Source organism: Bos indicus x Bos taurus, chromosome X (genome assembly GCF_003369695.1).
Source record: "Bos indicus x Bos taurus breed Angus x Brahman F1 hybrid chromosome X, Bos_hybrid_MaternalHap_v2.0, whole genome shotgun sequence".
NCBI lineage: Eukaryota > Metazoa > Chordata > Mammalia > Artiodactyla > Bovidae > Bos > Bos indicus x Bos taurus.
The window spans coordinates 10,795,207-10,817,701 of record NC_040105.1 but is presented as its reverse complement, the minus strand read 5'-3'; the positions used below and the strand labels follow the sequence as shown (position 1 = coordinate 10,817,701).

At 44.1% G+C, this 22,495-nt stretch overlaps 4 protein-coding genes across 4 annotated transcripts; all 4 read left to right on the top strand.

Annotated features, from left to right (window-relative positions):
• Positions 1 to 250: 250 nt before the first annotated feature.
• On the top strand, positions 251 to 1,078 carry LOC113887507. The gene is made up of 2 exons (XM_027534678.1): positions 251 to 529; positions 715 to 1,078. Exons 1-2 carry the CDS (start codon positions 410 to 412, stop codon positions 937 to 939), a joined length of 345 nt encoding a protein of 114 aa, XP_027390479.1. The 5' UTR covers positions 251 to 409; the 3' UTR covers positions 940 to 1,078.
• Positions 1,079 to 3,899: 2,821 nt separating this feature from the next.
• On the top strand, positions 3,900 to 4,727 carry LOC113887443. Its single transcript, XM_027534582.1, has 2 exons — positions 3,900 to 4,178; positions 4,364 to 4,727. Exons 1-2 carry the CDS (start codon positions 4,059 to 4,061, stop codon positions 4,586 to 4,588), a joined length of 345 nt encoding a protein of 114 aa, XP_027390383.1. The 5' UTR covers positions 3,900 to 4,058; the 3' UTR covers positions 4,589 to 4,727.
• A 2,818-nt stretch (positions 4,728 to 7,545) lies between these two features.
• On the top strand, positions 7,546 to 8,373 carry LOC113887452. Its single transcript, XM_027534590.1, has 2 exons — positions 7,546 to 7,824; positions 8,010 to 8,373. The coding sequence occupies exons 1-2, from the start codon at positions 7,705 to 7,707 to the stop codon at positions 8,232 to 8,234; spliced, it is 345 nt and encodes a 114-aa protein (XP_027390391.1). The 5' UTR covers positions 7,546 to 7,704; the 3' UTR covers positions 8,235 to 8,373.
• Positions 8,374 to 14,840: 6,467 nt separating this feature from the next.
• On the top strand, positions 14,841 to 15,668 carry LOC113887447. Its single transcript, XM_027534583.1, has 2 exons — positions 14,841 to 15,119; positions 15,305 to 15,668. The coding sequence occupies exons 1-2, from the start codon at positions 15,000 to 15,002 to the stop codon at positions 15,527 to 15,529; spliced, it is 345 nt and encodes a 114-aa protein (XP_027390384.1). The 5' UTR covers positions 14,841 to 14,999; the 3' UTR covers positions 15,530 to 15,668.
• The last annotated feature ends 6,827 nt before the right edge of the window (positions 15,669 to 22,495 follow it).

The following is a 22,495-nucleotide window of genomic DNA, read 5'->3' as shown; positions in this document are numbered from 1 at the left end:
TTCACTGGGGCTGCTTAAGCTGTATCTTTTTCAGATTTTTTTTTTTTAATTTCCTTTACACTTTTACAGTCATAAATAGATAGAATAGACAAGGTTTGGAGGAGACACACTCTCCCTGCCATGTGACCCATCAGAGTTGACTTAGAGAGATGAGGCTGGCAGGGAGTTTGGAGGCCTCTTTAGGGGAATTACAAATGCCTCATTTCTCCAACCGAAACATCTGAATTGCTCCCCATCCCCCGCTAGAGGTGTCAGGATGGGGCTTTGTGATGTCAAGGCCCACCCAGGGCCACCATTGGCTGGGCAGGAGACTTGCTGACCTCATAAAGCATGAGGGTGTGTCTCCCTGGGGAGGGGTATATATAGCGGTGCTCAGGGGCTCTGGAGCAGACCACTGGGAGGCCTCAAAATGACTAAGCGGACTGGGAAGCCCCAAGGCTCCAGAGTAGTTAGGAAACACCTGCCTCCTGTTACCCGGGACAAAAGGATGAAGACCTCCTCTCAACTGAGGCCCCAAAAAAATGTCAAGGTCAGCTGAGGCCACCCAAACTCCTCTTCCCATTGACCCCACCCCATAAGACCCCCTGCCCTGGCCTTGCCTGGCACATAACCCTTCTCTGCCCACACCCCTTCTCCTGAAGCTGTCGTTCCTGTCCACCTTCACCCTCTTCCCCAAACCAATGCCATTCTCTACCCCTCTCTTGTTTTCTCCAGGTGGCCAGGGCAAGTGCGAGAGTGAATAATCACCTTCGGGCAAAGCTGACCAAGAAAACTTCTCAGAAACCACCCACCACAAGGAACCTTAGAAAAAACGGAGGCTCAAAGCTCTGTAGCCAGTGTTGCAAGGTGAATGAAGAGCTGAATCAGAACGGACCAGAGGAGGTCCCAGAGAGTGTGGAGATCCCTGTCATTCCAGCGGGACCGGTGGGCAGCCAGTGACTTGAAGGCATGGCTCGAGACCTCAGAATTCTTCGGGGGTCTTGCCGCTGAGTACTGGCCAACAGTACAGACGTGACTATTATACCAACTCCATACATTAAGAATGAAAAGAAAATAAAATCAACCTGATGTGAAATTATGTTTGTCTCTGAGTTCTCTGAGAGTGCGGGCAGAGAGGGCAGGGCAGGGATAAATGTGTGAAGAGGGAGAGAGATGGGTCCTGTGGGGTTGGAGATGGGCCCAGAAGGTCCAGTTTGCCAGAAAGTAGGGGGGGAAAGAACTGGTTCCAGACTCAGCTTCAAAGATACACTTCCCATGGGAGAAGAGGAAGAGGACTTGGTGTTTTTCTGCGTGCGTGCAGAGATGGAAACTGAGCCGGGGAGCCATGTCATGCGTGCGGTGGCAGTGCCATTTGCTAAAAAGGCATAGAAGGAAGTTGCCCCATAAAAGGAATGGAATATTGACATTTGCAGCAACATGGAAGGTATACTATGAAGTAAAATAACTCAGACAGAGATAGACAAATACTGTATGATATCACTTATAGAATCTAAAAACACCACCAAGTAGAGAATATAACAAAAATGGAGGCTCACAAATACAGAGAACAATCTACTGGTTACCAGCGGGGAGGGGATGAGGGAAGGGCTATACAGAGGTGGGGGAGTGGGAGGCACACCGTGTTAGGTGTAAGATGAGCTCAAGGATGTATTGTACAACGTGGGGAAGAGTGCCAGTACTCTGTATTAACTATAAATGGAAAGCAAACGTTAACAGTTGTATAATAAGAAAGAAAAGGAAAGGAAGAGGGGGGAGGAAGGAGGGAAGAAAGGAAGGAAAGCATGGTGTTTTTGGACATCACAAAGCCAACATTGATTAGGCCATTTTTAGCAAAGGAATGTAGTTTATTTTTTTTAATGCATTTATTTTCATTGGAGGCTAATTACTTTACAATGCTGTAGTGGTTTTTGCCATACTTGACATGAATCCATCACGGGTGTACACGTCTTCCCCATCCTAAACCCCCCTCCCACCTCCCTCCCCATCCCATTCCTCTGGGTCATCCCAGTGCACCAGCCCCGAGCACCCTGTCTCATGCATCGAACCTGGACTGGCGATCTGATTCACTTACGATAATATACATGTTTAAAACCTATTCTCTCAGACCATCCCACCCTCGCCTTCTCCCACAGAGTCCAAAAGACTGTTCTGTACATCTGTGTCTCTTTAATGGTCTCGCATACAGGGTTATCATTACCATCTTTCTAAATTCCATATATATGCGTTAGTATTCTGTATTGGTGTTTTTCTTTCTGACTTATTTCACTCTGTATAATAGGCTCCAGTTTCATCCACCTCATTAGAACGGATTCAAGTGTATTCTTTTGAATGGCTGAGTAATATTCCATTGTGTATATGCACCAGTGCTTTCTTGTCCGTTCGCCTGCTGATGGACATCTAGGTTGCTTCCATGTCCTGCCTATTGGAAACAGTGCTGTGATGAACAAAGGGGTACACGCTGTCTCTTTCAATTCTGGTTTCTTCGATGTGTATGCCCAGCAGTGAGATTGCTGGGTCCTATGGCAGTTCCAGTTCCAGTTTTTTAAGGAATCTCCACACTGTTCTCCATAGTGGCTGTACTAGTTTGCATTCCCCACAACAGAGTAAGAGGGTTCCCTTTTCTCAAGCATTTATTGCTTGTAGATGTTTGGATAGCAGCCATCCTGACCGGCGTGAGATGGTACCTCATTGTGGTTTTGATTTGCATTTCTCTGATAATGAGTGATGTTCAGCATCTTTTCATGTGTTTGTTATCCATCTGTATGTCTTCTTTGGACCAAAGGCCTTTAGAATGGAGCAATGGGCTCCCACAGGTGGAGCAGGGGGAGTAGCCCACCTCCCGTGCAGGCAATACTGGGGGGCATTGCCCACGAAGACTTTTATTACAAGAATAAACCCAAGTAAACGCTGGTTCTGTTTTGATTACCATCTCCATACTCCAGTATTCTAAAATAATGTCAGTAATGACATACGTTTCCTCTGCAAAACCAAATTGTGTTGGTTTAAGTTTGAAAAGTTGGTTGTCATATATGTCAGGTTTTAATATTTTACATATTATTCACAAGGTATAAAGTTTTAGTGTACATATATATAAACGCACACAAGTGTGTGCATGTGTATGTATATATATATATATATATATATATATATATATATATATATGTATAAATTCACACGGCCACAGTCTTAGTACTTATCTTTAACAATTCATTGTCTTCTATGAGGGAGTTCATTAAGAGAAGACCCTGTTCAACAATTGTCACCAACACAGGCTGCCATGGTTACCACTGCTCCCTTCCCCAGAGCATCCTTAATGGTTTGCAAGGCCTTGAGATCACTTCCTGCACAGCCTGCAGTCCCCGAGGGAATGTACTAATACGCACCCCACATTCAAACAGTTGATTCTAAATACAGGGTGATACCACAAAAATTGTCAAGGTAATGCACACGATGCACTTTTATTTAGGTCTAAATCAGTGAAACAAAGTATTCACTGCAAGGTACAAACTTTTTTTAGCTTGCAAAGAACAAAATCGTCTTATATTTGAACACAAAGTATCTTGCAGAATTTGAAAAATAGGTTTTAAATGAAATTCATACTTAATTGTCAGTTATTTTGAGACTATGGAACAAAGAAAATAAACTTATGTTCACTGGGGCTGCTTAAGCTGTATCTTTTTCAGATTTTTTTTTTTTAATTTCCTTTACACTTTTACAGTCATAAATAGATAGAATAGACAAGGTTTGGAGGAGACACACTCTCCCTGCCATGTGACCCATCAGAGTTGACTTAGAGAGATGAGGCTGGCAGGGAGTTTGGAGGCCTCTTTAGGGGAATTACAAATGCCTCATTTCTCCAACCGAAACATCTGAATTGCTCCCCATCCCCCGCTAGAGGTGTCAGGATGGGGCTTTGTGATGTCAAGGCCCACCCAGGGCCACCATTGGCTGGGCAGGAGACTTGCTGACCTCATAAAGCATGAGGGTGTGTCTCCCTGGGGAGGGGTATATATAGCGGTGCTCAGGGGCTCTGGAGCAGACCACTGGGAGGCCTCAAAATGACTAAGCGGACTGGGAAGCCCCAAGGCTCCAGAGTAGTTAGGAAACACCTGCCTCCTGTTACCCGGGACAAAAGGATGAAGACCTCCTCTCAACTGAGGCCCCCAAAAAATGTCAAGGTCAGCTGAGGCCACCCAAACTCCTCTTCCCATTGACCCCACCCCATAAGACCCCCTGCCCTGGCCTTGCCTGGCACATAACCCTTCTCTGCCCACACCCCTTCTCCTGAAGCTGTCGTTCCTGTCCACCTTCACCCTCTTCCCCAAACCAATGCCATTCTCTACCCCTCTCTTGTTTTCTCCAGGTGGCCAGGGCAAGTGCGAGAGTGAATAATCACCTTCGGGCAAAGCTGACCAAGAAAACTTCTCAGAAACCACCCACCACAAGGAACCTTAGAAAAAACGGAGGCTCAAAGCTCTGTAGCCAGTGTTGCAAGGTGAATGAAGAGCTGAATCAGAACGGACCAGAGGAGGTCCCAGAGAGTGTGGAGATCCCTGTCATTCCAGCGGGACCGGTGGGCAGCCAGTGACTTGAAGGCATGGCTCGAGACCTCAGAATTCTTCGGGGGTCTTGCCGCTGAGTACTGGCCAACAGTACAGACGTGACTATTATACCAACTCCATACATTAAGAATGAAAAGAAAATAAAATCAACCTGATGTGAAATTATGTTTGTCTCTGAGTTCTCTGAGAGTGCGGGCAGAGAGGGCAGGGCAGGGATAAATGTGTGAAGAGGGAGAGAGATGGGTCCTGTGGGGTTGGAGATGGGCCCAGAAGGTCCAGTTTGCCAGAAAGTAGGGGGGGAAAGAACTGGTTCCAGACTCAGCTTCAAAGATACACTTCCCATGGGAGAAGAGGAAGAGGACTTGGTGTTTTTCTGCGTGCGTGCAGAGATGGAAACTGAGCCGGGGAGCCATGTCATGCGTGCGGTGGCAGTGCCATTTGCTAAAAAGGCATAGAAGGAAGTTGCCCCATAAAAGGAATGGAATATTGACATTTGCAGCAACATGGAAGGTATACTATGAAGTAAAATAACTCAGACAGAGATAGACAAATACTGTATGATATCACTTATAGAATCTAAAAACACCACCAAGTAGAGAATATAACAAAAATGGAGGCTCACAAATACAGAGAACAATCTACTGGTTACCAGCGGGGAGGGGATGAGGGAAGGGCTATACAGAGGTGGGGGAGTGGGAGGCACACCGTGTTAGGTGTAAGATGAGCTCAAGGATGTATTGTACAACGTGGGGAAGAGTGCCAGTACTCTGTATTAACTATAAATGGAAAGCAAACGTTAACAGTTGTATAATAAGAAAGAAAAGGAAAGGAAGAGGGGGGAGGAAGGAGGGAAGAAAGGAAGGAAAGCATGGTGTTTTTGGACATCACAAAGCCAACATTGATTAGGCCATTTTTAGCAAAGGAATGTAGTTTATTTTTTTTAATGCATTTATTTTCATTGGAGGCTAATTACTTTACAATGCTGTAGTGGTTTTTGCCATACTTGACATGAATCCATCACGGGTGTACACGTCTTCCCCATCCTAAACCCCCCTCCCACCTCCCTCCCCATCCCATTCCTCTGGGTCATCCCAGTGCACCAGCCCCGAGCACCCTGTCTCATGCATCGAACCTGGACTGGCGATCTGATTCACTTACGATAATATACATGTTTAAAACCTATTCTCTCAGACCATCCCACCCTCGCCTTCTCCCACAGAGTCCAAAAGACTGTTCTGTACATCTGTGTCTCTTTAATGGTCTCGCATACAGGGTTATCATTACCATCTTTCTAAATTCCATATATATATGCGTTAGTATTCTGTATTGGTGTTTTTCTTTCTGACTTATTTCACTCTGTATAATAGGCTCCAGTTTCATCCACCTCATTAGAACGGATTCAAGTGTATTCTTTTGAATGGCTGAGTAATATTCCATTGTGTATATGCACCAGTGCTTTCTTGTCCGTTCGCCTGCTGATGGACATCTAGGTTGCTTCCATGTCCTGCCTATTGGAAACAGTGCTGTGATGAACAAAGGGGTACACGCTGTCTCTTTCAATTCTGGTTTCTTCGATGTGTATGCCCAGCAGTGAGATTGCTGGGTCCTATGGCAGTTCCAGTTCCAGTTTTTTAAGGAATCTCCACACTGTTCTCCATAGTGGCTGTACTAGTTTGCATTCCCCACAACAGAGTAAGAGGGTTCCCTTTTCTCAAGCATTTATTGCTTGTAGATGTTTGGATAGCAGCCATCCTGACCGGCGTGAGATGGTACCTCATTGTGGTTTTGATTTGCATTTCTCTGATAATGAGTGATGTTCAGCATCTTTTCATGTGTTTGTTATCCATCTGTATGTCTTCTTTGGACCAAAGGCCTTTAGAATGGAGCAATGGGCTCCCACAGGTGGAGCAGGGGGAGTAGCCCACCTCCCGTGCAGGCAATACTGGGGGGCATTGCCCACGAAGACTTTTATTACAAGAATAAACCCAAGTAAACGCTGGTTCTGTTTTGATTACCATCTCCATACTCCAGTATTCTAAAATAATGTCAGTAATGACATACGTTTCCTCTGCAAAACCAAATTGTGTTGGTTTAAGTTTGAAAAGTTGGTTGTCATATATGTCAGGTTTTAATATTTTACATATTATTCACAAGGTATAAAGTTTTAGTGTACATATATATAAACGCACACAAGTGTGTGCATGTGTATGTGTATATATATATATATATATATATATATATATATATGTATAAATTCACACGGCCACAGTCTTAGTACTTATCTTTAACAATTCATTGTCTTCTATGAGGGAGTTCATTAAGAGAAGACCCTGTTCAACAATTGTCACCAACACAGGCTGCCATGGTTACCACTGCTCCCTTCCCCAGAGCATCCTTAATGGTTTGCAAGGCCTTGAGATCACTTCCTGCACAGCCTGCAGTCCCCGAGGGAATGTACTAATACGCACCCCACATTCAAACAGTTGATTCTAAATACAGGGTGATACCACAAAAATTGTCAAGGTAATGCACACGATGCACTTTTATTTAGGTCTAAATCAGTGAAACAAAGTATTCACTGCAAGGTACAAACTTTTTTTAGCTTGCAAAGAACAAAATCGTCTTATATTTGAACACAAAGTATCTTGCAGAATTTGAAAAATAGGTTTTAAATGAAATTCATACTTAATTGTCAGTTATTTTGAGACTATGGAACAAAGAAAATAAACTTATGTTCACTGGGGCTGCTTAAGCTGTATCTTTTTCAGATTTTTTTTTTTAATTTCCTTTACACTTTTACAGTCATAAATAGATAGAATAGACAAGGTTTGGAGGAGACACACTCTCCCTGCCATGTGACCCATCAGAGTTGACTTAGAGAGATGAGGCTGGCAGGGAGTTTGGAGGCCTCTTTAGGGGAATTACAAATGCCTCATTTCTCCAACCGAAACATCTGAATTGCTCCCCATCCCCCGCTAGAGGTGTCAGGATGGGGCTTTGTGATGTCAAGGCCCACCCAGGGCCACCATTGGCTGGGCAGGAGACTTGCTGACCTCATAAAGCATGAGGGTGTGTCTCCCTGGGGAGGGGTATATATAGCGGTGCTCAGGGGCTCTGGAGCAGACCACTGGGAGGCCTCAAAATGACTAAGCGGACTGGGAAGCCCCAAGGCTCCAGAGTAGTTAGGAAACACCTGCCTCCTGTTACCCGGGACAAAAGGATGAAGACCTCCTCTCAACTGAGGCCCCCAAAAAATGTCAAGGTCAGCTGAGGCCACCCAAACTCCTCTTCCCATTGACCCCACCCCATAAGACCCCCTGCCCTGGCCTTGCCTGGCACATAACCCTTCTCTGCCCACACCCCTTCTCCTGAAGCTGTCGTTCCTGTCCACCTTCACCCTCTTCCCCAAACCAATGCCATTCTCTACCCCTCTCTTGTTTTCTCCAGGTGGCCAGGGCAAGTGCGAGAGTGAATAATCACCTTCGGGCAAAGCTGACCAAGAAAACTTCTCAGAAACCACCCACCACAAGGAACCTTAGAAAAAACGGAGGCTCAAAGCTCTGTAGCCAGTGTTGCAAGGTGAATGAAGAGCTGAATCAGAACGGACCAGAGGAGGTCCCAGAGAGTGTGGAGATCCCTGTCATTCCAGCGGGACCGGTGGGCAGCCAGTGACTTGAAGGCATGGCTCGAGACCTCAGAATTCTTCGGGGGTCTTGCCGCTGAGTACTGGCCAACAGTACAGACGTGACTATTATACCAACTCCATACATTAAGAATGAAAAGAAAATAAAATCAACCTGATGTGAAATTATGTTTGTCTCTGAGTTCTCTGAGAGTGCGGGCAGAGAGGGCAGGGCAGGGATAAATGTGTGAAGAGGGAGAGAGATGGGTCCTGTGGGGTTGGAGATGGGCCCAGAAGGTCCAGTTTGCCAGAAAGTAGGGGGGGAAAGAACTGGTTCCAGACTCAGCTTCAAAGATACACTTCCCATGGGAGAAGAGGAAGAGGACTTGGTGTTTTTCTGCGTGCGTGCAGAGATGGAAACTGAGCCGGGGAGCCATGTCATGCGTGCGGTGGCAGTGCCATTTGCTAAAAAGGCATAGAAGGAAGTTGCCCCATAAAAGGAATGGAATATTGACATTTGCAGCAACATGGAAGGTATACTATGAAGTAAAATAACTCAGACAGAGATAGACAAATACTGTATGATATCACTTATAGAATCTAAAAACACCACCAAGTAGAGAATATAACAAAAATGGAGGCTCACAAATACAGAGAACAATCTACTGGTTACCAGCGGGGAGGGGATGAGGGAAGGGCTATACAGAGGTGGGGGAGTGGGAGGCACACCGTGTTAGGTGTAAGATGAGCTCAAGGATGTATTGTACAACGTGGGGAAGAGTGCCAGTACTCTGTATTAACTATAAATGGAAAGCAAACGTTAACAGTTGTATAATAAGAAAGAAAAGGAAAGGAAGAGGGGGGAGGAAGGAGGGAAGAAAGGAAGGAAAGCATGGTGTTTTTGGACATCACAAAGCCAACATTGATTAGGCCATTTTTAGCAAAGGAATGTAGTTTATTTTTTTTAATGCATTTATTTTCATTGGAGGCTAATTACTTTACAATGCTGTAGTGGTTTTTGCCATACTTGACATGAATCCATCACGGGTGTACACGTCTTCCCCATCCTAAACCCCCCTCCCACCTCCCTCCCCATCCCATTCCTCTGGGTCATCCCAGTGCACCAGCCCCGAGCACCCTGTCTCATGCATCGAACCTGGACTGGCGATCTGATTCACTTACGATAATATACATGTTTAAAACCTATTCTCTCAGACCATCCCACCCTCGCCTTCTCCCACAGAGTCCAAAAGACTGTTCTGTACATCTGTGTCTCTTTAATGGTCTCGCATACAGGGTTATCATTACCATCTTTCTAAATTCCATATATATATGCGTTAGTATTCTGTATTGGTGTTTTTCTTTCTGACTTATTTCACTCTGTATAATAGGCTCCAGTTTCATCCACCTCATTAGAACGGATTCAAGTGTATTCTTTTGAATGGCTGAGTAATATTCCATTGTGTATATGCACCAGTGCTTTCTTGTCCGTTCGCCTGCTGATGGACATCTAGGTTGCTTCCATGTCCTGCCTATTGGAAACAGTGCTGTGATGAACAAAGGGGTACACGCTGTCTCTTTCAATTCTGGTTTCTTCGATGTGTATGCCCAGCAGTGAGATTGCTGGGTCCTATGGCAGTTCCAGTTCCAGTTTTTTAAGGAATCTCCACACTGTTCTCCATAGTGGCTGTACTAGTTTGCATTCCCCACAACAGAGTAAGAGGGTTCCCTTTTCTCAAGCATTTATTGCTTGTAGATGTTTGGATAGCAGCCATCCTGACCGGCGTGAGATGGTACCTCATTGTGGTTTTGATTTGCATTTCTCTGATAATGAGTGATGTTCAGCATCTTTTCATGTGTTTGTTATCCATCTGTATGTCTTCTTTGGACCAAAGGCCTTTAGAATGGAGCAATGGGCTCCCACAGGTGGAGCAGGGGGAGTAGCCCACCTCCCGTGCAGGCAATACTGGGGGGCATTGCCCACGAAGACTTTTATTACAAGAATAAACCCAAGTAAACGCTGGTTCTGTTTTGATTACCATCTCCATACTCCAGTATTCTAAAATAATGTCAGTAATGACATACGTTTCCTCTGCAAAACCAAATTGTGTTGGTTTAAGTTTGAAAAGTTGGTTGTCATATATGTCAGGTTTTAATATTTTACATATTATTCACAAGGTATAAAGTTTTAGTGTACATATATATAAACGCACACAAGTGTGTGCATGTGTATGTGTATATATATATATATATATATATATATATATATATATGTATAAATTCACACGGCCACAGTCTTAGTACTTATCTTTAACAATTCATTGTCTTCTATGAGGGAGTTCATTAAGAGAAGACCCTGTTCAACAATTGTCACCAACACAGGCTGCCATGGTTACCACTGCTCCCTTCCCCAGAGCATCCTTAATGGTTTGCAAGGCCTTGAGATCACTTCCTGCACAGCCTGCAGTCCCCGAGGGAATGTACTAATACGCACCCCACATTCAAACAGTTGATTCTAAATACAGGGTGATACCACAAAAATTGTCAAGGTAATGCACACGATGCACTTTTATTTAGGTCTAAATCAGTGAAACAAAGTATTCACTGCAAGGTACAAACTTTTTTTAGCTTGCAAAGAACAAAATCGTCTTATATTTGAACACAAAGTATCTTGCAGAATTTGAAAAATAGGTTTTAAATGAAATTCATACTTAATTGTCAGTTATTTTGAGACTATGGAACAAAGAAAATAAACTTATGTTCACTGGGGCTGCTTAAGCTGTATCTTTTTCAGATTTTTTTTTTTTAATTTCCTTTACACTTTTACAGTCATAAATAGATAGAATAGACAAGGTTTGGAGGAGACACACTCTCCCTGCCATGTGACCCATCAGAGTTGACTTAGAGAGATGAGGCTGGCAGGGAGTTTGGAGGCCTCTTTAGGGGAATTACAAATGCCTCATTTCTCCAACCGAAACATCTGAATTGCTCCCCATCCCCCGCTAGAGGTGTCAGGATGGGGCTTTGTGATGTCAAGGCCCACCCAGGGCCACCATTGGCTGGGCAGGAGACTTGCTGACCTCATAAAGCATGAGGGTGTGTCTCCCTGGGGAGGGGTATATATAGCGGTGCTCAGGGGCTCTGGAGCAGACCACTGGGAGGCCTCAAAATGACTAAGCGGACTGGGAAGCCCCAAGGCTCCAGAGTAGTTAGGAAACACCTGCCTCCTGTTACCCGGGACAAAAGGATGAAGACCTCCTCTCAACTGAGGCCCCAAAAAATGTCAAGGTCAGCTGAGGCCACCCAAACTCCTCTTCCCATTGACCCCACCCCATAAGACCCCCTGCCCTGGCCTTGCCTGGCACATAACCCTTCTCTGCCCACACCCCTTCTCCTGAAGCTGTCGTTCCTGTCCACCTTCACCCTCTTCCCCAAACCAATGCCATTCTCTACCCCTCTCTTGTTTTCTCCAGGTGGCCAGGGCAAGTGCGAGAGTGAATAATCACCTTCGGGCAAAGCTGACCAAGAAAACTTCTCAGAAACCACCCACCACAAGGAACCTTAGAAAAAACGGAGGCTCAAAGCTCTGTAGCCAGTGTTGCAAGGTGAATGAAGAGCTGAATCAGAACGGACCAGAGGAGGTCCCAGAGAGTGTGGAGATCCCTGTCATTCCAGCGGGACCGGTGGGCAGCCAGTGACTTGAAGGCATGGCTCGAGACCTCAGAATTCTTCGGGGGTCTTGCCGCTGAGTACTGGCCAACAGTACAGACGTGACTATTATACCAACTCCATACATTAAGAATGAAAGAAAATAAAATCAACCTGATGTGAAATTATGTTTGTCTCTGAGTTCTCTGAGAGTGCGGGCAGAGAGGGCAGGGCAGGGATAAATGTGTGAAGAGGGAGAGAGATGGGTCCTGTGGGGTTGGAGATGGGCCCAGAAGGTCCAGTTTGCCAGAAAGTAGGGGGGGAAAGAACTGGTTCCAGACTCAGCTTCAAAGATACACTTCCCATGGGAGAAGAGGAAGAGGACTTGGTGTTTTTCTGCGTGCGTGCAGAGATGGAAACTGAGCCGGGGAGCCATGTCATGCGTGCGGTGGCAGTGCCATTTGCTAAAAAGGCATAGAAGGAAGTTGCCCCATAAAAGGAATGGAATATTGACATTTGCAGCAACATGGAAGGTATACTATGAAGTAAAATAACTCAGACAGAGATAGACAAATACTGTATGATATCACTTATAGAATCTAAAAACACCACCAAGTAGAGAATATAACAAAAATGGAGGCTCACAAATACAGAGAACAATCTACTGGTTACCAGCGGGGAGGGGATGAGGGAAGGGCTATACAGAGGTGGGGGAGTGGGAGGCACACCGTGTTAGGTGTAAGATGAGCTCAAGGATGTATTGTACAACGTGGGGAAGAGTGCCAGTACTCTGTATTAACTATAAATGGAAAGCAAACGTTAACAGTTGTATAATAAGAAAGAAAAGGAAAGGAAGAGGGGGGAGGAAGGAGGGAAGAAAGGAAGGAAAGCATGGTGTTTTTGGACATCACAAAGCCAACATTGATTAGGCCATTTTTAGCAAAGGAATGTAGTTTATTTTTTTTAATGCATTTATTTTCATTGGAGGCTAATTACTTTACAATGCTGTAGTGGTTTTTGCCATACTTGACATGAATCCATCACGGGTGTACACGTCTTCCCCATCCTAAACCCCCCTCCCACCTCCCTCCCCATCCCATTCCTCTGGGTCATCCCAGTGCACCAGCCCCGAGCACCCTGTCTCATGCATCGAACCTGGACTGGCGATCTGATTCACTTACGATAATATACATGTTTAAAACCTATTCTCTCAGACCATCCCACCCTCGCCTTCTCCCACAGAGTCCAAAAGACTGTTCTGTACATCTGTGTCTCTTTAATGGTCTCGCATACAGGGTTATCATTACCATCTTTCTAAATTCCATATATATATGCGTTAGTATTCTGTATTGGTGTTTTTCTTTCTGACTTATTTCACTCTGTATAATAGGCTCCAGTTTCATCCACCTCATTAGAACGGATTCAAGTGTATTCTTTTGAATGGCTGAGTAATATTCCATTGTGTATATGCACCAGTGCTTTCTTGTCCGTTCGCCTGCTGATGGACATCTAGGTTGCTTCCATGTCCTGCCTATTGGAAACAGTGCTGTGATGAACAAAGGGGTACACGCTGTCTCTTTCAATTCTGGTTTCTTCGATGTGTATGCCCAGCAGTGAGATTGCTGGGTCCTATGGCAGTTCCAGTTCCAGTTTTTTAAGGAATCTCCACACTGTTCTCCATAGTGGCTGTACTAGTTTGCATTCCCCACAACAGAGTAAGAGGGTTCCCTTTTCTCAAGCATTTATTGCTTGTAGATGTTTGGATAGCAGCCATCCTGACCGGCGTGAGATGGTACCTCATTGTGGTTTTGATTTGCATTTCTCTGATAATGAGTGATGTTCAGCATCTTTTCATGTGTTTGTTATCCATCTGTATGTCTTCTTTGGACCAAAGGCCTTTAGAATGGAGCAATGGGCTCCCACAGGTGGAGCAGGGGGAGTAGCCCACCTCCCGTGCAGGCAATACTGGGGGGCATTGCCCACGAAGACTTTTATTACAAGAATAAACCCAAGTAAACGCTGGTTCTGTTTTGATTACCATCTCCATACTCCAGTATTCTAAAATAATGTCAGTAATGACATACGTTTCCTCTGCAAAACCAAATTGTGTTGGTTTAAGTTTGAAAAGTTGGTTGTCATATATGTCAGGTTTTAATATTTTACATATTATTCACAAGGTATAAAGTTTTAGTGTACATATATATAAACGCACACAAGTGTGTGCATGTGTATGTATGTATATATATATATATATATATATATATATATATATATAAAGTTCACACGGCCACAGTCTTAGTACTTATCTTTAACAATTCATTGTCTTCTATGAGGGAGTTCATTAAGAGAAGACCCTGTTCAACAATTGTCACCAACACAGGCTGCCATGGTTACCACTGCTCCCTTCCCCAGAGCATCCTTAATGGTTTGCAAGGCCTTGAGATCACTTCCTGCACAGCCTGCAGTCCCCGAGGGAATGTACTAATACGCACCCCACATTCAAACAGTTGATTCTAAATACACGGGTGATACCACAAAAATTGTCAAGGTAATGCACACGATGCACTTTTATTTAGGTCTAAATCAGTGAAACAAAGTATTCACTGCAAGGTACAAACTTTTTTAGCTTGCAAAGAACAAAATCGTCTTATATTTGAACACAAAGTATCTTGCAGAATTTGAAAAATAGGTTTTAAATGAAATTCATACTTAATTGTCAGTTATTTTGAGACTATGGAACAAAGAAAATAAACTTATGTTCACTGGGGCTGCTTAAGCTGTATCTTTTTCAGATTTTTTTTTTTTAATTTCCTTTACACTTTTACAGTCATAAATAGATAGAATAGACAAGGTTTGGAGGAGACACACTCTCCCTGCCATGTGACCCATCAGAGTTGACTTAGAGAGATGAGGCTGGCAGGGAGTTTGGAGGCCTCTTTAGGGGAATTACAAATGCCTCATTTCTCCAACCGAAACATCTGAATTGCTCCCCATCCCCCGCTAGAGGTGTCAGGATGGGGCTTTGTGATGTCAAGGCCCACCCAGGGCCACCATTGGCTGGGCAGGAGACTTGCTGACCTCATAAAGCATGAGGGTGTGTCTCCCTGGGGAGGGGTATATATAGCGGTGCTCAGGGGCTCTGGAGCAGACCACTGGGAGGCCTCAAAATGACTAAGCGGACTGGGAAGCCCCAAGGCTCCAGAGTAGTTAGGAAACACCTGCCTCCTGTTACCCGGGACAAAAGGATGAAGACCTCCTCTCAACTGAGGCCCCCAAAAAATGTCAAGGTCAGCTGAGGCCACCCAAACTCCTCTTCCCATTGACCCCACCCCATAAGACCCCCTGCCCTGGCCTTGCCTGGCACATAACCCTTCTCTGCCCACACCCCTTCTCCTGAAGCTGTCGTTCCTGTCCACCTTCACCCTCTTCCCCAAACCAATGCCATTCTCTACCCCTCTCTTGTTTTCTCCAGGTGGCCAGGGCAAGTGCGAGAGTGAATAATCACCTTCGGGCAAAGCTGACCAAGAAAACTTCTCAGAAACCACCCACCACAAGGAACCTTAGAAAAAACGGAGGCTCAAAGCTCTGTAGCCAGTGTTGCAAGGTGAATGAAGAGCTGAATCAGAACGGACCAGAGGAGGTCCCAGAGAGTGTGGAGATCCCTGTCATTCCAGCGGGACCGGTGGGCAGCCAGTGACTTGAAGGCATGGCTCGAGACCTCAGAATTCTTCGGGGGTCTTGCCGCTGAGTACTGGCCAACAGTACAGACGTGACTATTATACCAACTCCATACATTAAGAATGAAAAGAAAATAAAATCAACCTGATGTGAAATTATGTTTGTCTCTGAGTTCTCTGAGAGTGCGGGCAGAGAGGGCAGGGCAGGGATAAATGTGTGAAGAGGGAGAGAGATGGGTCCTGTGGGGTTGGAGATGGGCCCAGAAGGTCCAGTTTGCCAGAAAGTAGGGGGGGAAAGAACTGGTTCCAGACTCAGCTTCAAAGATACACTTCCCATGGGAGAAGAGGAAGAGGACTTGGTGTTTTTCTGCGTGCGTGCAGAGATGGAAACTGAGCCGGGGAGCCATGTCATGCGTGCGGTGGCAGTGCCATTTGCTAAAAAGGCATAGAAGGAAGTTGCCCCATAAAAGGAATGGAATATTGACATTTGCAGCAACATGGAAGGTATACTATGAAGTAAAATAACTCAGACAGAGATAGACAAATACTGTATGATATCACTTATAGAATCTAAAAACACCACCAAGTAGAGAATATAACAAAAATGGAGGCTCACAAATACAGAGAACAATCTACTGGTTACCAGCGGGGAGGGGATGAGGGAAGGGCTATACAGAGGTGGGGGAGTGGGAGGCACACCGTGTTAGGTGTAAGATGAGCTCAAGGATGTATTGTACAACGTGGGGAAGAGTGCCAGTACTCTGTATTAACTATAAATGGAAAGCAAACGTTAACAGTTGTATAATAAGAAAGAAAAGGAAAGGAAGAGGGGGGAGGAAGGAGGGAAGAAAGGAAGGAAAGCATGGTGTTTTTGGACATCACAAAGCCAACATTGATTAGGCCATTTTTAGCAAAGGAATGTAGTTTATTTTTTTTTAATGCATTTATTTTCATTGGAGGCTAATTACTTTACAATGCTGTAGTGGTTTTTGCCATACTTGACATGAATCCATCACGGGTGTACACGTCTTCCCCATCCTAAACCCCCCTCCCACCTCCCTCCCCATCCCATTCCTCTGGGTCATCCCAGTGCACCAGCCCCGAGCACCCTGTCTCATGCATCGAACCTGGACTGGCGATCTGATTCACTTACGATAATATACATGTTTAAAACCTATTCTCTCAGACCATCCCACCCTCGCCTTCTCCCACAGAGTCCAAAAGACTGTTCTGTACATCTGTGTCTCTTTAATGGTCTCGCATACAGGGTTATCATTACCATCTTTCTAAATTCCATATATATATGCGTTAGTATTCTGTATTGGTGTTTTTCTTTCTGACTTATTTCACTCTGTATAATAGGCTCCAGTTTCATCCACCTCATTAGAACGGATTCAAGTGTATTCTTTTGAATGGCTGAGTAATATTCCATTGTGTATATGCACCAGTGCTTTCTTGTCCGTTCGCCTGCTGATGGACATCTAGGTTGCTTCCATGTCCTGCCTATTGGAAACAGTGCTGTGATGAACAAAGGGGTACACGCGGTCTCTTTCAATTCTGGTTTCTTCGATGTGTATGCCCAGCAGTGAGATTGCTGGGTCCTATGGCAGTTCCAGTTCCAGTTTTTTAAGGAATCTCCACACTGTTCTCCATAGTGGCTGTACTAGTTTGCATTCCCCACAACAGAGTAAGAGGGTTCCCTTTTCTCAAGCATTTATTGCTTGTAGATGTTTGGATAGCAGCCATCCTGACCGGCGTGAGATGGTACCTCATTGTGGTTTTGATTTGCATTTCTCTGATAATGAGTGATGTTCAGCATCTTTTCATGTGTTTGTTATCCATCTGTATGTCTTCTTTGGACCAAAGGCCTTTAGAATGGAGCAATGGGCTCCCACAGGTGGAGCAGGGGGAGTAGCCCACCTCCCACCTCCCGTGCAGGCAATACTGGGGGGCATTGCCCACGAAGACTTTTATTACAAGAATAAACCCAAGTAAACGCTGGTTCTGTTTTGATTACCATCTCCATACTCCAGTATTCTAAAATAATGTCAGTAATTAAATACGTTTCCTCTGCAAAACCAAATTGTGTTGGTTTAAGTTTGAAAAGTTGGTTGTCATATATGTCAGGTTTTAATATTTTACATATTATTCACAAGGTATAAAGTTTAGTGTACATATATATAAACGCACACAAGTGTGTGCATGTGTATGTATGTATAAATATATATATATATATATATATATATATATATATATATAAATTCATACGGCCACAGTCTTAGTACTTATCTTTAACAATTCATTGTCTTCTATGAGGGAGTTCATTAAGAGAAGACCCTGTTCAACAATTGTCACCAACACAGGCTGCCATGGTTACCACTGCTCCCTTCCCCAGAGCATCCTTAATGGTTTGCAAGGCCTTGAGATCACTTCCTGCACAGCCTGCAGTCCCCGAGGGAATGTACTAATACGCACCCCACATTCAAACAGTTGATTCTAAATACACGGTGATACCACAAAAATTGTCAAGGTAATGCACACGATGCACTTTTATTTAGGTCTAAATCAGTGAAACAAAGTATTCACTGCAAGGTACAAACTTTTTTGAGCTTGCAAAGAACAAAATCGTCTTATATTTGAACACAAAGTATCTTGCAGAATTTGAAAAATAGGTTTTAAATGAAATTCATACTTAATTGTCAGTTATTTTGAGACTATGGAACAAAGAAAATAAACTTATGTTCACTGGGGCTGCTTAAGCTGTATCTTTTTCAGATTTTTTTTTTATTTCCTTTACACTTTTACAGTCATAAATAGATAGAATAGACAAGGTTTGGAGGAGACACACTCTCCCTGCCATGTGACCCATCAGAGTTGACTTAGAGAGATGAGGCTGGCAGGGAGTTTGGAGGCCTCTTTAGGGGAATTACAAATGCCTCATTTCTCCACCGAAACATCTGAATTGCTCCCCATCCTCCGCTAGAGGTGTCAGGATGGGGCTTTGTGATGTCAAGGCCCACCCAGGGCCACCATTGGCTGGGCAGGAGACTTGCTGACCTCATAAAGCATGAGGGTGTGTCTCCCTGGGGAGGGGTATATATAGCGGTGCTCAGGGGCTCTGGAGCAGACCACTGGGAGGCCTCAAAATGACTAAGCGGACTGGGAAGCCCCAAGGCTCCAGAGTAGTTAGGAAACACCTGCCTCCTGTTACCCGGGACAAAAGGATGAAGACCTCCTCTCAACTGAGGCCCCAAAAAATGTCAAGGTCAGCTGAGGCCACCCAAACTCCTCTTCCCATTGACCCCACCCCATCAGACCCCTGCCCTGGCCTTGCCTGGCACATAACCCTTCTCTGCCCACACCCCTTCTCCTGAAGCTGTCGTTCCTGTCCACCTTCACCCTCTTCCCCAAACCAATGCCATTCTCTACCCCTCTCTTGTTTTCTCCAGGTGGCCAGGGCAAGTGCGAGAGTGAATAATCACCTTCGGGCAAAGCTGACCAAGAAAACTTCTCAGAAACCACCCACCACAAGGAACCTTAGCAAAAACGGAGGCTCAAAGCTCTGTAGCCAGTGTTGCAAGGTGAATGAAGAGCTGAATCAGAACGGACCAGAGGAGGTCCCAGAGAGTGTGGAGATCCCTGTCATTCCAGCGGGACCAGTGGGCAGCCAGTGACTTGAAGGCATGGCTCGAGACCTCAGAATTCTTCGGGGGTCTTGCTGCTGAGTACTGGCCAACAGTACAGACGTGACTATTATACCAACTCCATACATTAAGAATGAAAATAAAATCAACCTGATGTGAAATTATGTTTGTCTCTGAGTTCTCTGAGAGTGGGGGCAGAGAGGGCAGGGCAGGGATAAATGTGTGAAGAGGGAGAGAGATGGGTCCTGTGGGGTTGGAGATGGGCCCAGAAGGTCCAGTTTGCCAGAAAGTAGGGGGGGAAAGAACTGGTTCCAGACTCAGCTTCAAAGATACACTTCCCATGGGAGAAGAGGAAGAGGACTTGGTGTTTTTCTGCGTGCGTGCAGAGATGGAAACTGAGCCGGGGAGCCGTGTCATGTGTGCGGTGGCAGTGCCATTTGCTAAAAAGGCATAGAAGGAAGTTGCCCCATAAAAGGAATGGAATATTGACATTTGCAGCAACATGGAAGGTATACTATGAAGTAAAATAACTCAGACAGAGATAGACAAATACTGTATGATATCACTTATAGAATCTAAAAACACCACCAAGTAGAGAATATAACAAAAATGGAGGCTCACAAATACAGAGAACAATCTACTGGTTACCAGCGGGGAGGGGATGAGGGAAGGGCTATACAGAGGTGGGGGAGTGGGAGGCACACCGTGTTAGGTGTAAGATGAGCTCAAGGATGTATTGTACAACGTGGGGAAGAGTGCCAGTACTCTGTATTAACTATAAATGGAAAGCAAACGTTAACAGTTGTATAATAAGAAAGAAAAGGAAAGGAAGAGGGGGGAGGAAGGAGGGAAGAAAGGAAGGAAAGCATGGTGTTTTTGGACATCACAAAGCCAACATTGATTAGGCCATTTTTAGCAAAGGAATGTAGTTTATTTTTTTTAATTCATTTATTTTCATTGGAGGCTAATTACTTTACAATGCTGTAGTGGTTTTTGCCATACTTGACATGAATCCATCACGGGTGTACACGTCTTCCCCATCCTAAACCCCCCTCCCACCTCCCTCCGCATCCCATTCCTCTGGGTCATCCCAGTGCACCAGCCCCGAGCACCCTGTCTCATGCATCGAACCTGGACTGGTGATCTGATTCACATATGATAATATACATGTTTAAAACCTATTCTCTCAGATCATCCCACCCTCGCCTTCTCCCACAGAGTCCAAAATAAAGACTGTTCTGTACGTCTGTGTCTCTTTTGCGGTCTCGCATACAGGGTTATCATTACCATCTTTCTAAATTCCATATATATGTGTTAGTATACTATATTGGTGTTTTTCATTCTGACTTACTTCACTCTGTATAATCGGCTCCAGTTTCATCCACCTCATTAAAACGGATTCAAGTGTATTCTTTTTAATGTCTGAGTAATATTTCATTGTGTATATGTACCACTGCTTTCTTGTCCATTGGTCTGCTGATGGACATCTAGGTTGCTTCCATGTCCTGCATATTTTAAACAGTGCAGTGTTGATCATTCGGGTCCACATGTCTCTTTCAATTCTGGTTTCCTCGGTGTGTATGCCCAGCAGTGTGATTGCTGGGTCATATGGCAGTTCTAGTTCCAGTTTTTCAGGAATCTCCACACTGTTCTCCATAGTGGCTGTACTAGTTTGCATTCGCACCAACAGTGTAAGAGGGTTCCCTTTTCTCCAGCATTTATTGCTTGTAGATTTTTGGATAGCAGCCATCCTGACCAGTGTGAGATAGTACCTCATTGTGATTTTGATTTGCATTTCTGTGATCATGAATGATGTTGAGCATCTTTTCATGTGTTTGTTAGCCATCTGTATGTCTTCTGTGGAGAAGTGCCTGTTTAGTTCCTGGCCCATTTTTTGATATGGTCGTTTATTTTTTTGGTATTGACCTGCATGAGCTGCTTGTATATTTTTGCCTCCTTTGTCAAAGATAAGGTGTCCACAGGTGCATGGATTTATCTCTGTGCTTTCTATTTTGTTCCATTGATTTCTATTTCCGTCTTTGTGCCAGTACCATACTGTCTTGATAACTGTAGCTTTGTAGTATAGTCTGAAGGCAGGCAGGTTGATTCCTCCAGTTCTATTCTTCTTTCTCAAGATTGGTTTGGCTATTCGAGGTTTTTTATATTTCCATACACACTGTGAAATTATTTGTTCTAGTTCTCTGAAAAATACCATTGGTAGCTTGTTAGAGATTGTATTAAAAGATTGCTTTAGGTAGTATACTCATTTTCACTCTATTGATTTTTCTGAGCCATGAACATGGTATATTTCTCCATCTATTTGAGTCATCTTTGATTTCTTTCATTGGTGTTTTATCGTTTTCTATATATAGGTCTTTTGTTTCTTTAGGTAGATTTATTCCTAAGTATTTTATTCTTTTTGTTGCAATGGTGAATGGAATTGTTTCCTTAATTTCTGTTTTCTAATTGTTAGTGTATAGGAATGCAAGGGATTTCTGTATGTTAATTTTATATCCTGCAACTTTACTATATTCATTGATTAGCTCTAGTAATTTTCTGGTGGTGTCTTTAGGGTTTTCTATGTAGAAGATTATGTCATCTGCAAACAGTGAGAGTTTTACTTCTTTTCCAATCTGGATTTCTTTTATTTCTTTTTCTTTTCTGATTGCTGTGGCTAAAACTTCCAAAACTATGTTGAACCGTAGTGGTGAGAGTATTTAAAACAGCTGATTTATGGTATTCAGCAACTAACAAGGGAGAAAACCATTTTAAAATCAAGGAACTAGAGAGAGAGTCGCAAAGAGGTAATCTTGCCTTTTGGGTGCTCTTTCTCCCTTTGGAACATTTGTCAAGTCCACGAGAAGGGAATGAGGAGCTGAGAAATTGAGCAGAACTTCTGACAGTCTCCTAAGTCTCATGGAACAAAATTGGGAGTCTGGGATCACCCAAGAGAGTGGGAACCTGCTAACCATGCCAGGCTGGGTAACAGGCTTCCTTGTCCTTCACTATCTGCTGGAGTCTGCTCAAACTCATGTTTGATACTAACCAATTATGGTAACATCAGTTTATCTTTGCATCACATCAGAACTACTTTATTTCAACTGTGGTTTGTGGACAGCTCTGATCTCTCTTCATTGCCAATCCCCTTCAAGATCCCCATTATTTAATGGTTTGAATCTCCAAATAAAACTCTTTCTTATCTTGTTGAAATTTTTTTCTATTTTTTTCTAAGTTCCAAAAACTTTGGGTTTCATGTTGACCACTCAGAAGAAGTGGGAGTTGTTCAAACCTCTGCACCATTTTCTTGAAAAATTAGAGTTGTGAGTGAACACAGGAAAACTT